At 36.9% G+C, this 16,204-nt stretch overlaps 1 protein-coding gene across 3 annotated transcripts; it reads right to left on the bottom strand.

Moving 5' to 3' along the window:
• Nucleotides 1-452: 452 nt before the first annotated feature.
• Nucleotides 453-15,664, bottom strand: LOC109853746 (neurofilament heavy polypeptide). 3 transcript variants are annotated; one of them, XR_002250145.1, is made up of 10 exons: nt 15,370-15,664; nt 8,841-8,976; nt 8,489-8,663; nt 8,077-8,366; nt 7,807-7,987; nt 5,311-6,330; nt 4,439-4,645; nt 4,130-4,244; nt 3,557-3,627; nt 2,349-2,436 (listed from the first exon to the last, which is right to left on the bottom strand). XR_002250145.1 is itself a non-coding variant. In XM_020426132.1 (9 exons), exons 1-9 carry the CDS (start codon nt 15,374-15,376, stop codon nt 692-694), a joined length of 3,876 nt encoding a protein of 1,291 aa, XP_020281721.1. In that variant the 5' UTR covers nt 15,377-15,656; the 3' UTR covers nt 453-691. The 3 variants fall into 3 exon arrangements, 2 of the variants coding, with proteins under 2 accessions (XP_020281721.1, XP_020281723.1); XM_020426132.1 differs by lacking the exon at nt 3,557-3,627 and having other exon boundaries at nt 453-2,436; nt 15,370-15,656; XM_020426134.1 differs by lacking the exons at nt 3,557-3,627; nt 5,311-6,330 and having other exon boundaries at nt 453-2,436; nt 15,370-15,633.
• Nucleotides 15,665-16,204: the final 540 nt, after the last annotated feature.

Below are 16,204 nucleotides of genomic sequence, written 5' to 3' on the forward strand. Positions count from 1 at the left end.
TAATTACAGAGGTATTACGATAAATAAACAGAGAAATATAATATCTAAATATATAGAATACAAAACGTATAATAGATTGTTAAAAAAAAAAAAAAAAAAAAAAAAGAAAAACAAAGAACAAAGTGGAGTAACGCAATTCGTAGAAGTACGAATTATTTTTATTGTTGTAAAAAAAAAACAACTGTGTAGTATAGACTAGCAAGAGTATATAATAATATATTCTAGTGACATGTGTTATTAGAATACTTTAATCCTTTCGAGATAGTCTTTTGGCTGTGACATAACAGATTTAACGTGCTTTAAAACTACTTTAAAAAAAGTGTCAATCGAATATTGATACAAACTGTATTTTCTCCTCTTTCAAAGAAAACAAGTAAAAACATTAAGGGAATAATTATTTTTAGAGAATTATTCTCTCTTAATAATTTTTTGAAGGCATTATAATTGAACACTTTTTTTTTTTTTTTTTTTACATGAGGCTAGAATAATCATTAAATCGAACATTTAGCGTCAGTCTTGCAAGAACGCAGCCTCGAAAGGGTTAAAATTTGTGATTGCATAACTTGGATATTATACCCGCCCAACGCGAATGTGTAAATAAGATCTTGCGATCTCATGGATGTCTATTAAACGTTTTCTTAGTCTCTCTCGGAGAGACCTCCGCGCTGTTCGAGATTATTGTCGCGACTGATTATTCTTCTCCGTCGGGTTTCTTACTATCGACCGTTTCTTTTGAGCTCGAAGTGCTGCTCTTCGTCTTCCGTTTGGGCGGAACAGGCACGTCGGGGGCGGCGGTACTGACGGCTGGCGACGGCGGCGGTGGTGTTTCCGGCACGCCTGCGCTAGTTTCCAATGTCAGTCCTGTCTTCGTGTTATTTTTTTTAGCGACTTTTACGGTTTTCTTCGGTTTGCTCGGCGAACTGTCCGCAGGAGCGCTTTCTGAGACAGAGGAACCTGTCGCCTCTTCAGGTTTTGCCTTCGGTTTCTTCGTCACCTTCTTAACCGTCTTTTTCGCCGTCTTTTTATCTGCGCTCTCGCTGTCCGCGCCCTCCGCTGAATCGGACTTCTTTAGGTCTTTCTTCGCAGGTTTTTCTTCTAATTCCCGTGGGGTCTCTGCGGACGGACTGGTTGGCGGTGTAGCTTCGATCACTGTCGGCGTCGATGGGATGTTCGTCGCTTTCGCTTTAATGGATTCTTCTACCGATGGGCTCTGTTCGGTAATCGGTGATTCTGGGACCTTGCTTGTATCTGACGATTTTGTGGCTGTTTCCTTTACTTTGATTTCGAGCGACGCTTCTTTCGGTTTTTCAGCTTTCGCGACCGTTTCTGTCTTCGCAATCTGTTCAGCAGGTTTCGTTTTTGATGCTTCCGTCTTTTCGATTTGCTTTGTTTCTTTTGTTTCTTCTTTTGCAGTCTGTTCAGCTAACTTTTCTGCCTTTGCAGATGATTCTTCCGAAAGCGCTGCACCGCTATTGGACTCTTCCTTCTTTTCAGTAGCAGGCGGTGCTTCTGTTGTCGCAACTGATTTCTTCGATACCTTGATAGAAGTATCAGCCTTTTCCGGTAGATCCTTTTCGGGAAGTACCGCAACATCGCTGCGCCTCTCAGACTCGCAAGCCGATCCATTTAATTGAACGTGCCCCGTCGTCTCAACGGGAGAGATATCCGCGGACCTGTGTACAGCCGTAACCGTTGTGGCAATCGCCTGATCGCTCGCGGCCGCGGCCGTGTCCGACACGGATTCTTTTGGCTCCGCTTGAAGAACCGCTTCCGCCACCTGAATAGGGACGGGACTTACGGTAGAGACTTCGGAAGCTGCCAACAGCACTTCCGCATGCTGCTCGCTTGGATCTATTGTGAGAGGCTGCGTTATGTCAACCGTAGTTTCACTTGCACATTTCGTGCTATCTTGAGACGGTTCTTTACTTGTTTCAACAGAAGTAGTGACTGCTTGCGAAGCATCAACGTTAGTTGGAGCATCTGCGGTTTGCGACGCTTCTTGAGAAGAGAAAGCTAGGCTTTCTGGTTTGACAAGTGTTGTCGCGCTATCAGTTTGCGTAACGGGAGCAATTGCTTCTTCCTTACAGGTCGCGTCCGCTTGCGATTCTTTCGTTTCGAGAAGACTTTCGTCTTGAGGTGTCGTTTTCTGTGTCGTCGGCGGACTTGCGAGCTTGCATTGCTCCGCGATCGTTTCCGCAGGCGACCGATATTCCGATATTTGTACAAGCGCTTGAGTCTTCACGTCCTTCAATTCTTCCGTGACGGCCGATGATATCGGCTCGCTAGATTCTTTCGTTGCTGATGCAGCTTTTACTTCTGATTCCTCGGTTTTTTCCTCGGCAAATAATGTTGTTTGTTCGGGAGTTTGCGTCACTGAAATCTTCTCTTCGGGAATTGCGCATACTAAAGACTGTGTTGGATCCTTGTCCGCCTCAACTAGATACAGAGAAAATAAAAGTGACATTTTGCATAAATGTGTTCCGACAGATGTGTATAGAATATACAGGACAAATATACGTACAAGAAAAACTCTATTCTAATAGAAAACAATCGTGTTGTGTGACGAAGTCGTGCAAAACTTTTGTACTCCGTTTTTTTAATAGTTAATTTAAATAAAAAAAAAATTATCAAATATATTAATATGTGAAAAAATATTACACCTATTTGGTCATTAATGCAAATAATTTTAAGTAGAATGGATAACGATATGGTGATGATTTTTTTAATGTGTTCCACCGCATTAAAATAATACATCGTTTGATTGTGCTTAAGTGCGAGCGAGTGTGCGAGTGAAAAAGTATAAAAAACAATACACAAAAGATACACAATTGGCAGTATGTTTGTCGATAAACCATAGACCAGATATATATGATTTTAAATATGAAATATAAATGTGCTCCTGTGCTCATTTTGTTAATATAAAAGCATATAAAGCATATAAAAAAAAAAGCATAATGTGAATGTATAATGCGCGTTAACATGTTTGAAGCGTGAATTAAATCGAAGCTTGACAAAAAACAAAAACAAAAGCAACATTCCTCATCTTTAATGAATAAGTGTAACTATATCTGATAAAAGCATGCAATTACGTTTATATAAAAACTCGAAGAAAGGACAAATTTTTTTATGTATTTATGTTAAATTGTATCTCACACATTTTGTTTACATATATTACTTATTTTATTTATATATGACTCTAAAGTATATTTTTTTCAAATGTAAAAAAGTTACTTTGACTACGCAACATTTAAAAAAATACATGATATTGACAAAACAAACAGAAAAATTAAATAAATATAACCATGTATATATAAATAATTAATTGCATATGCATGTTTCATGTGTGCAAATTTAGTGAAAATAGAGAAAGAAAGAAACTTAAGTAACTTTAAAGACTTTAAAAACTATTTGATGGAAAATTAATAATCAACATTATATAATCTTTAACTATATTTCATAGTTATACATATATATATATTTTTTTTTGTCAGATATAAAAGAATAAGATTACGTCAATGTGTGATGTTTTTTTCGTGTGAGCACATAAAATATTTACCCCATTAAAGCAAAACGACAATACAAGATGGAGCAATACTGCCGGGATCTGTTAGTTGCTGTCCTCTGTTCCTGTTTCAAACACTCAAACTGGATCAATTGCATTAATAAAAGTATATAATTTGAAATTTCGCAGTTTGTGATATTGCGACCGATACAAATTCATGTATCAACATCAGCACCTCGATTCGATAATCGTTTCCTCGCTCGATACATTCTTATTTCGAACAGTATAAAACTGAATATTGCATGCTGTATTTAGTGATGAAAAGAACAAACAAAAAACACAAAGCATGTTCGAGGAAACAGTTAATGGCCTTTGCATTGTGAGCACATAAAATTATTCCAGTTATATCTCGCGCAGATATTGTTTCAACAATTCGTGAAGTAGTGCTCGTTTTTCAAACCTAAATTTTTTGTGCCGTTATTTTGACATTCTTCTCTGAGACATAAAATAATATTTCAATACTTAAAAAACTTTGTTTTTACTCGCATTTCAGACTCATAAATGCGTTTAAAATAATTTGTTATAGTTTATTTAGATTTTGTGAACAAAAAGTATTATCATACGTACCGGCTGGTTTGTTCACTTCCACGTCTATAGGCACGTCTATAGGCACGTCTATAGGAGTCTTCACAGCAGGCTCAGCAGCAGCAGCAGCAGCACTTTCTTCAGGTTTAGCGATATCCTATAAATATTTACTGTATGAATTATTCATTAGCACACTGTTTTCGTACTCAAACACATTTTATTTTGAGAAAGAAGTTAAGTTGTTTATTGCTATAATATTTGACTTTTATCAAATTCATGTGATAGTTGATGATCCATGGTAATTTTATGCGTACATTATTAAAACAAATGTTAAATGCGACATTAAACAACCTCTTTGGGTGGAGTCGGTTGCCGTTCCGGCGCGAGAGAAAGCGTTTCGCTGATCTTTTTCCAGATGTTGTCGAAGCTGTCGCGACCCATGTAGTCGATCTGTCCCTGTTCCCAACTCTGTTTTCGCATGTGCTCTTCGTAAGCTATTTGCTCGGCGCTTCTTGGTTGGCCCAGTGTCATTTGAGCTAAGGCACCGGCGATCCCCGCCTGCAATTTTTAACAGAAATATCTCTTCATTTCCAATTTTTCGCCGACGTAAAATAACAGCGTGAAATTATGACAAACACATAAACGATTTCATTTCTTCTGTATCATCACGGAATATATAAATTACGTCCATGTACAAACACAAAAAGCTGGATGCTACTTACACATAGAGGACACTTTAAAGAAAAATAATGTACGGGTTAGTGTACGCACACAAAAATAAATGAAGCTTGTATCTTTTACACGGAACAAATGAAATTATCTGTAATTACTTAATTACGCACGCAATTTATTTAGATGCGTAATTAAAGATAAACTAACCGACAAACGAAATGATTTCAGTCATACCACACAGACATGTATCAAATGAATATTTTCAAAAGTGTAAGTAATGTCCCAAGCATTAATATTATTGAAACAAATGATGTATTAAATATAGAACAATGGTGAATGTGATACAACACACCATGTATTATTGAAAAAGATTCCTTTTGCAGTAATACAATTAGTATAAATGTTATAATATATATTTGTAATAATCTTCTTTTTTTGTAGAAAATTAAAGCAGGTATATTCTGAAAAAATATACACAGAAGTGTATGAGAGATGATATGTTTAAATCGAATTTATAGAAAAAAAAAACAGATATGGGAACAATTACTTACATTTGCACTGTCTAGATGTTCCACTACGTTCGGATCAGATTGCGTGGCTACATTGTGGAGATCTGTACAAGGTGCGGGAGAGGGAAGATAGGAATCAATTCTCCGTAAATCTGTCTGCTTGTTTGCAGCTTTCGACGACTGTTCGCTACTCTTTTCGTTATGAGAATAAGGTGCAAAATATTTGTCTTGAACGTGCTGATTGTGCTCATTGCTCGTAGCATGACCATTTTGTGAAACAGTGTAATTCTGATGATTCGTGTGATGATGACTAGCTTGATTACTATTACTAGCGTGATGTTCGCGCCCCACTTCGGCGAAATGCGACTGAGATTCGCCAGTATAATGCTCGTGAACCGTTTGATGAATCTGATATTCGCTTGTTTTGTTTCTGTGAGACTCGTGTTGCTGAGATTGTTCCGAGTGTTGATGATGATCATTGTGTGGTTTTTGCTCGCTATAATGTTCGTGTTTATTTTCATGATGCTGATGTTCATAGTGATATTTCTGTTCAGGCTGATGCTGTTCGTAATGTTGGTGCCTGTGTTCGTGATACTGGCGTTGCTCGTGATAATGTCTTTGTTGATCGTGATGTTTATGTTCATTATGCTGATGGGGTTCGTCATGGTGTCTTTGTTCGCTAACTTGCTGCCAGGGATGATAAGTGTGTTGTGTGTAATGTTCTCGATTCTCACTAAAATGAGAAGTGGCGTGTTCTTGATGCTGACTTTGTTCATGTTGCGTGGAATATTGTTGTTCGTACGTTTGAATGGGTGTATAAGACGATTGCTGTTCTTCGTAGCGAAATTGCTGAATGTATTCGAGAGGTGTGCTTTTAGCGATCGGAAACGATTCGTTCTGCGGAGAATATTCTTCCCAGGGATCTTTAAACTCGGAAAAGTCCGGCGTTTGCGAGTAAGTGTTGTTGCTCGTCGTGTCGGAGTAAACGGAGTATTCGGGAACGGGGGGTGCGTAGGACGGGAAAGTAAATGAGTGCCAAATTGGAGCCAATGTGCTGGTGGCCTATACAAGCATCATGCCAAAACAGAAAAATGCACACTCGATCGGTTAGTAGTGAACTAAGTGTGTTTGACAGTGTCCATTTTTCTCCCAGCGTTATTTTCTCCTATTCTGTTATTGATTATTATACGTGATAAATTCTACGGAAATAAAACGGTATTTTTTACGAATGATAAATATAATACTGCATCAATATCTTCTAAGTGCCACACAACTAACATTATTCATGCTTGGAATCGATGCATTTATATATATTTTTTTTCGTATACATATATTACGAATATTACGATTAACATAATCAGTTGTTTGTTTATTGTAAATTATATTTTTACGAGTTACAATTTGATAAACAGAGAAGAAACAAAGACACCAAAGAAAAAAATAGACACTGATATACTGATATACTATATATCATTTAGGAAAACTTTTTATTAATAGCGACATTTTCGCTTAATTGATGAATTTTTATTTAAAAAATATACTTTTTTTTTAATTGTGTTTTACGTTAGATACAGAATATTATTAAAGAATATATTTTTTTTAATAATGTTTCCGCAATGTTTTAACATATAATATATATATATATGTGATTGCATCATAATAATGCACAATAATATTTTGCAACATCTCTTGTGGAATATTAAAAAGAGAGAGAGAACTGCAATATTTTTACAATATTCCTGCAATATTCGAATACTATTTCCAGCAATATTGTGAATATTATATAAAATGTATGTTTATATTAAATATATATTTAATATATGTTTCCAATATATGCAATTATATTTTAAGCAAAAAAATGTAGCTATTAATATACATTATGTAAAGCTATTAATATACATTATGTAATGTACAAAAAAAATGAGCAAATTAGAAATAAATATTTAAAGTTAAAAGAGAGAAGAGCTGCCTCTCTTATTCTTCGATATTATATAAAAAAATGCAGCAAAAAAATTGTACCACCTATTATATGTAAGCTTTCATACAGCATTTTTTTAAATCGTTAAAATATGCAAGCAATTCTGAACTCTTTGTCTAGCCTATGTACAAACGACTATAAGTGCAACTTGATGCACCCATGACGTTCATCGACAAAGTTTAAAAAAAATAAAGAATCTATATATAACGATATGTAAAAATTATAAAACACACTACGTCAAGATCTACGTTTAAATATCTTACCCTTAGTTTGTTCGTACTTGAATATAAATGCTCACTGTCTTGCTTGTAAAATGAACGCAGTAGTAAGTAAAAAAAAAGATATTGTAATATTATTGTTTTCTAGCCACACAAGTGCGTAAAACCAGTGAAAAAGTGCGTTATCTATATATTATTGAGATACGCAAATCAAAGTTTTTTAGAAATATGAACTATATGTAGTAAAGAGAAATATGCATTTTAAGTGTCTAAAATAGTTTTCATTATTTTACCACACTATAGACACACTATCATCCATACATTCATAAATAGATAACTTACCATAGAAGTGGTTAGGTGGGGATGTACTTTCTCGTAGAATATGTTAAACCACAGTTGCAATAGCGGTTGCAAGTGCATAGATTCAGGTGGTGGATACACGATACCAGTTAGAGTATCAAAATACTGTAACCACGGTTTCGTTATACCAATAAAATGAATTATTCTCACATCCTCGCCAAATCTATAATGATACAAAACCGTAAATTAGTATTAAACAGAAAACATCGTTCATTTTAATTATCACGAATCCGAATGATTGTGATTGCGTACTGTTTGAACGCGGGAAGATAGGAATACGTCGCGGTGGAACACATATTGTAAATAAACGGTAGATGTTTGGAGATGTCCTTAGTGGCCCAATCGCTGAAGTACATATTCAATAAACCTTGATCCCCGCCATCAAACGAGCCTTTGGAAGCGGCAAACGCGATGATTGATGCGAATGTTTCTTGAGAGGGTCTGAAGACAAATACTCCGGAATTAAAGCAGTCAGGCCAGCCGACATCGGGCGCGGCTGATAGTTCTTCACGCTCGAATAACTCGTCGCAATTTTGTACGACCTAAAAGCGTTGGAATAAATTTACAATGATGTGTGATATATATTTATTTGTTGCATTTAGGATAGTTATTCTTTGTGTTTTACAATTTTTATAAGATGAGTGTGAATGTGTTTATTACTTACAAGAGTGTCTGCGTCAACAAAAACACACTTCTCATACTGAGTTAGCCTCCAACAATGTAACTTGGTGAACGTAATGCCCAATTCTGGTCTAGCCAGCAGAGCCAATTTTTGCTCGTCCTTCGAGTCGAGAACATTAACTTCCTGAACCAAGGAAAATACTGCCTCCAATGTTTCCCTGACGCAATTTAAATGTTATCCTTATTATTTTATTTGCAAGATAATATATTTTTTTAATGTTATATTTCAAGATCAATGAAAGTGTGGAAAAATAATCGACAACAATGATTTCAGTGACATAAAGAGTCTGCCGATAATCATCGTTGTGTTTATTGAACGTGGACAAGACCGCTACCTCATCTTTGCCGTGACTCCAGGAGTGATCAAACAAACCAGATCGTGCTTGGTGTTGACACGACGCAAAGAGTGTGCCAGGACCAGTACTCCCAGACAGTAGGCATCGTTTGTGGCTAAGGTAACCCATGCGTATCCTATAGACAATCAAAGAAAGACAATAAAAACGCGCTTGAATGAGCATTCGCTCATTTGCAGTTTTTAAATATATATTTAGAAGATTAAAGTTTTTGGTTTTTAACAAATTTCGCGAAGCCGGACTTAAAACACATTTCAAACAAATGTCACATATTTGTCAAGTAAAATGTATTATTATCGTGTCGAGTGTTCTTCAGCTACGTTCGATTTCGAAACGACAAAAGAAAAATGATAAAAGTGCAAAGTCAATTGAGACCGCGCGCTTATCGATAAGCGACTTCCGCAGAAATAGATTCCGAAAGAGTATCGAATTCTCATGGTTAGCGCTAATTTTTGAATAAACCGCGATCTTACGTAATAAAGATACGCGTCGAATGTATGCCAACGAACTTCGTGGTGTGAAGTTCAAATGTTATCAAAGCGCGCGAACAAGCATCTCGAATATCTGCACTTTTACAAGAGAATTGCTTTGTATACAAAAAAAAACTTTGTTAGAAAAAAAATGAATTACGATGTAATTTTGCGTTGTCTGTGATTTATGCTTAATAAGCATTGACTTCTCTGCTTACCGCATCGATTTTATTTATTGTTGATGAAAAATAAAAACAATACTATAAATCGGTTTTTTTAACGAATGTATAAACTACACTTGTTCGAATGTTTCCGACCAAATGTTTGCAACAATCGCGTCTCGCCACTTGTATTAAATTAATATATTTTAATCGCGCGAGGACGCAAAGGAATGTGCGCACCAGAGGCGCTAGATGAAAAGTAAATCCGAAAACGAAAGTGACGTTGGCAAACTTCCAACTCTGGATGTATAATTAGATCTTTCTCTCTCTATGCGCTTCACTTCCTCTCGACTCGCACAAGAACGTCCAATTGTAAGTAATTATTTCTCACAATGTTTACGTTTACGAATGGGATTGTTCCTATACGAATTGATCGTCTCTCGTACAACTTTTATCAACTCTGGCAAAAACGCTGATCATCGCTTGAATGGAATTGCATCTTTTATGCATTTAATATTCGAGATTTTATCCCTTCTTTAAATCCTCCGTATCGTGGGTTCTATCGAACGTACGCACAGGACGACGCGAACTCAATATATAGATGCCGATTCACACAAATGCAAATGTTTCTTGCGTACAATGCGGTATGCAAATCGTTTGACATATGCAACAAACGAGACAACGTTAGGTTGTCGCGCAAGTTCCCGGCACGTGCAAAATTTTTACTTGCGCAACAAAAACTTGGCAGCTAAATCACGCGAACAGTAGGCGTAAATCCGCAGATATTGCGCATCACACTCGTTTTTCGGAAAATTTATCGCGTTTTATTTATAAGCACACATCTTCTATTTCTATTTCATGATACGATACGCACCTTACTTGCTGCGCGCGTAAGCAGAATTTTGGCTGCGCTCTATTTTGTGCGCTGGATAAAACGTCACCCTATTCTTAGCACGCTGCACAATCGTCTCTCGCAGAGAGTTTCCAAACTTGCAAAACGCGCGTTGATACATTTAATACACGTAGTTAGAACAACGCAAGTTTAGAATATGTGCAAATTCATTTTTTGCCGATCTTACGCGTATCTGAAATTGCAAAAATATTTGCGTTTCTGCATACTCCGCCTATGAAAATTGTGCAACAACATATTCACGTAATTGTGTTGTCTCTTATTGCGTTAAATTTAGCGTTTCTATCATTGGCCATTGATAATAACAACATAAGGCAAAAAAAATTTGCTCAAGTGTAATGCTTGGACATTATCTATTCAAGTTTTATCGGAAAAGATTACTGAAAATTTATGGACAATATTTACTACCAAAGTATCAAGAGACTGATAATTAGATATTCATGACGTAAATTGTGAAATACTACGATATTAAAGTGCAGACGTCTCTCGAGAGTGCGTTTTTACACTGCGCTATTAATCGCGCATGATATATGCAAGATTGTCATTAGACTTGTGCGGCAACGCGGAACACAGTAGACTTTCACTCCCGAGTAGGCCGATTAAGATAATAATAACTTCAAAAAATATAAGTTTGACAGAAATATATTTATATTTATATATTTTTCTGACAATATCTCGACGATCGTTCGTCGCAGTTTCTAATTAAACACGTATGGTTGAGATAAAAATTTATCTCTAACACACCCAGAACTATCCGGTGGCGCTTGCTGGCGCCACACCAGGCGCTTTAGGGACTTGCTAAACCACACGAAGCACAAGATAACCTCGTGAACAAGGAAGACGGTCATCATGCGTGCGCGTGATTAAAACTGTCGTCGGAGGATTTCTAAAGTGCATGACAATTTTTCAGATTACTACAAACAGATAGAACACGAAAGATCTGGAGTGTACCAAAAGAATGTTACGAAACCGATCATGTTTTTGCGAGACATGTTGATGCGCGACACGCGAAAAATGTGTGTGTGCTTTTTTACAATATATAACTATGATGAACAAAAAACCTACGATATATAGCTGAAAAAACCTACAATATATAGCTGAAAAAACCTACAATATATAGCTTTGATGTTTTTCGGATCAATTCAAAGAAAATACTTAAGAGAGGAAAGAACGTTGTTCTATAATGTGCTGTTTTTAATTCGTATTTCGTAACAACATCGCCACATGATGGCGACGATACACGTCGTTGTCACATATGCAAATGTGTGCGTTAGAATGCGGAGCCCTGGGATAAGTGTCGGAGACACAATAATGAGTCAGAGAAAGAGACGAGAAAGAGAGAGAAAGAGAAGGAAGACGGAAGGTAAGGCTCTGGGACGGGAGCCTTGGAGGATCGGATTTCTATAGTTGCCGGTGTTCTCAAAAACATTCAACGAAACAACATTTGTGCCAAAACATTTATAATTCTGCTGCGCATTACAAACTTCCGTTATTCCTTGCGTTCTTTGCTCGCTCTTTTCTTCTTTCGCGTTTGTATTTCAATTTCGCGTGTTTCTGAGAGAGCGATCCGTCTTCATTCTCGCCTGATTTATATAGCGCATGAAAAATACTCCGTCCGCCTACCTCTTCCGTTGAAACTTAGTTTTGCAATTGGATGAAAATAAAACGTAATATGCAAGACGAGAAAAGACTTTACAAAATGGCAGATAGGGTGGAACATTGACGCGACAAACCGTTATCACATCGAGAATTTAATAAAGCGGAGATCTTCAATGTGACAGAATATCTAATTTTTTACTATGTGAAATGACTAATCTTGCAAACCGGATGCACGTCCGTCTGTAACATAAATTACACCATGACACAAAGAGTTGGAAGTCGGGAAAATAGTTTTAAGATCTCTCGCTTTATTTATAATACCGTACAGACGGAGGGTTAATCTTCCCTTTTTGAGAGACGCGGAGGTAACGTCTTCCACGTATAACGTTTATGGCGCGAGAGCTTCCGAAACCCGAGGAGGCGCGCACCACCGAGACATGGGTTTATATTTATACAAGCCGGCTCGCCGACTCTTATAATAGCGAGTCGGCCTCGCTGCAAAATGCATTCATACTCCTTGTCTTAGGTCAAGCACTTGCGTCGAGTCGGAACTGAACCGGCTACTTCCTTATAAGATCCGCGAGCGCGGAAATCGTCACGCGAGTTGAGAAGAGACGTGTAAAACGTTCACGTGTAATCTCTCGATAAGCAATAGCAAAAATCGAACATATAAAAGATATCGCCAATATGAATTAGATAATAACAAATATTTATTTTAATCTTGTTATTTTCTATAAAAAAAAAAAAAAAAAAATTATTACATATGTATGTGTGTGTGCGATATAAGAATAAAATCAATTTACGAAATTGTTTCCGCAAATATTGGAAACGTTTAATATTCTCTGTTTTAATCGAGAGATGCCGTAGTCGTGCGTTCTTTTTACTTCAATTTAAATGCTAATTGTTATTTATTTGCGCACATTGTCTGTTCTTATGACGAGAACATGTGACACCAACTCGTGCCAGACTCCTAATGCCGAAAGTCCAAATTCCCGATTCAAATGCTGACGACGAGGGTCAAGATTGAGTTCGTGCAAGAATAGTATAGCCCTCCGTCGATAACAGTCCAACGAACTTGACAACCTAATTTCCGCACCAAATTTCTCGCATATTGATATTTTATAAGTATTCGATTGTTACTTCACTTACAACACGTAGTTTTATTTCCGTTTATTTTTATCAACAATGTTAAAGAAGAATAATTCATCTAATTTCAATTATCTCAGACAATTATTTGAGCAAAGACGTGAGAAAGACCTTTTGTTATTTATGAAACAAAACGATATATCACCGAACGACTAATTAGTTTTACACCTTGTCAAGATACGAGCGACTTCGTTAAGAGCACGTATTGAAACATCGAAAACATTGAGAGATGTCCACAACATATTACTTACTAGTTGGTTTGTTTCTGTTTGTTATCTGTATGTAACCTTTCATGACCTATTGTATAATCGCTTTTTCTCCTTATATTGTTTTTATTTTCCGTTTTTCGAGTTTACATAAAACTTATTTTTTAGTAACATATTTCGGTTAATAAAAGTCCAGTGTGTAGATAGACTCTCTACGATTTTCTGGTTCGCTTATACCTCTTTCTGGATTATAATCTGGTGTTCTACAACGAATTTATAGTAAAAAGTTCGAAATCGTCAGATATTACCGGCTTCTATTTGCTCTTTTATTACTGTCAAAGTCTGTAACAATCGATACGCATAGTATTCTTATCGTAAGATTTAACTCTCTAATTACATGTGCTGTAATCGAGAGATACGCCATCGCGCAAGACACTTGATACCAATGACGTTCTAATAATCTCAACGTGGTAAATATGTGTATAAAGTCGAACTGTGCTAAAAGATAAAGAATAATATTAATAATTAATGTTATTTGTACATATATTTTTTTTTTATTATTTTCCAATTAATAGAGTAATCGCGAGTAATCACGAAAATGTGAAAAGCGTTTTTATTCAAAAGTGTATCGTATTTTGAGATAACAAAAAAAACTTGAGATAAAAAAAACTTACTTTGTGACCTCGACGGGGCACCCTAAAATATGTCGACAACGAGAGATAGTGACAATTTCCGAATTTCTGGACACGTATTCGAATTAATCATCACCTGCGGAAACAATTGAGACGAGCGACAACATAGATAGAAGCGTGATGTTATCGCACGCGTGCGAAGCAACAACAAAAATCTTTTTCCAGAGTTCGAGTACGCGAGCGATGCTTGTTGAAAAATAAAAATATGCGCGCGTGCAAGCTCTCCGACGTTTGGCATGGAGCCGTCGGAAGAGTTTTGCTCCCTCTCACTCTCTTTTTCTCTCTTTCTCTCTTTGAGGAACAGCCAGGAATAAACTTTAGAGATACCGTCGGCGTCGGTTACTTTATCTTATTTCGTGCGTGAGGAATCTCTCTCGAATGCGTCTCTCTAAAGAGATAGAAGAAAAGGACATTTGAAACAAAGTTAGATCTTCCTTGCCGCCGATCTCTCGCCGTCTCTGGCTTTGAGTCTCGAAAATCTGCGCGCAGTTCTCTTTAAGCAAATTATATGACCAATTAGCGACCAAGTAGCTCGAAGAAAAGAGTTATGACAATCTCGAGCGAGATTTTTCGGCTCGTAGCGAAAAGACCTGTGTGGTAATATAAAATAGTTTGTTAATAAAAATATATGTGTGCACAAATAAAATTAATGCAAGGTACACATATATGTATATGTTTGTAGAATTTGTCAGTGTGTGTTCTTATTAATATATAAAAGTAATGTACACAAAATATCATAACATATTACTTGTCTTATTGGTTTTGCTTATTACATGCGCTCATTTCATTTCGAACACGTTTACATAGTTTCGAAACTGTGTTCGTCTCTCTCTCTCCCTCTCTCTCTCTCTCTCTCTCTCTCTCTCATGTCTCTTTCTCGTGTTCGACACGCCGTGTTCAATTTTTCGTCAAGCGCAACATAATTTTCGAACTGCTGTTGAGAGATTTGTCTTCTCCAACAGCAGACGGATCGTTTTCTGAACTCGAGCGCGTAAATCTCATTAAGGTAAAAAAAAAAAAAAGAAAAACAATCGTATACAGAACTCGTACGGAGTACTCGAATGTGTCACGATCGGTATCCCACGAAAACGCGATGCTCTGTATATACGAGCGTAAGTATACAATTGATTCTCCCGAGATAAAATCATCTCGCCGAGAGGAAGAGGATTAGCGCCGTGAATTTCAGTATGGTGCGAGTCTTCGAACGACATGAAGGTCATTAGGTCAAGACCGGCGAGCGACGTTATCGGCCGGCGAACCGTGAGTTCACACATCAAGTTCTGACTGAACATGACCTCGTAATCGTTGGTCCAGACGTGGAACTTACCGCCCATGACTGATGTCCTCAGCGGGATAATTCGCGCGTTCTTGGTTTTTCTTGCTTTCGTTCGTGCCGAGCACCGGAGAAACCGAACACACCCACCACTTGCCGGCACTGACCGATGGAAACGGGAACAACCGTGTGCACTTCGTCAGCGCCACAACACGAGTGACGACGACGAGAACATCACGGGCTACTACTGCGTGCTCCGCGAGGTAGAATCTCTCTCTCTCTTCCCCTCCAGAGACCGTGGATTGTATAAAATGGTGATCCACTTTATCGACAACGACGGCTGCTCCGAGATTCCGGAGCGATTTAAACGCCGACTAATTCGAAGACATGAAACACAAGATGATTAAAGATTATCGACCAGAAAACGATCTTCTGCAGTTTGGAGGATAGAAACGAAAGAAAGGTAAAAGAATATCAAACTATGATATATATCGCTTGCTCGAATAGAGGTGGATATCTGTGGAAGAAAAAGAATAATGACTCGAAACATATAAAAAAAAAATCGAAACCTTTGTGTAATTCAAGTCATTATCTCTTTACGTTCAAATTAGAGGTTCAACTGTGATTATATTAATAACATTAATTAATACATATTATATGTACAAATATTTACATTTTTGTGTATTATTAATATATATCATGATATGTACAAGTAAATATACACAAATACAGAAACTACAAATATATTTTATTATTACAGTTTTTTTTCTACAAACGCACTTCTATATATCAGTGCTCTAAATGAATATGACACTCAGGTAATGAAGACTATTTAACAGCGTTTAGCGCGAGATCTGTCACTCCTCGTGACAGGGGAGGCTTACCAATC

Source organism: Pseudomyrmex gracilis, unplaced genomic scaffold (genome assembly GCF_002006095.1).
Source record: "Pseudomyrmex gracilis isolate BER0280 unplaced genomic scaffold, ASM200609v1 scaffold_54, whole genome shotgun sequence".
NCBI lineage: Eukaryota > Metazoa > Arthropoda > Insecta > Hymenoptera > Formicidae > Pseudomyrmex > Pseudomyrmex gracilis.

What these genes read in the sequence shown, in the direction of transcription:
- LOC109853746 (XM_020426132.1), bottom strand. An exon ending in CCCACCTAACCACTTCTATG is followed by an intron (nt 6,331 to 7,806) that starts GTAAGTTATCTA and finishes ATGCTTGTATAG; the next exon opens with GCCACCAGCACATTGGCTCC. An exon ending in AACATCTAGACAGTGCAAAT is followed by an intron (nt 4,646 to 5,310) that starts GTAAGTAATTGT and finishes TAAAAATTGCAG; the next exon opens with GCGGGGATCGCCGGTGCCTT.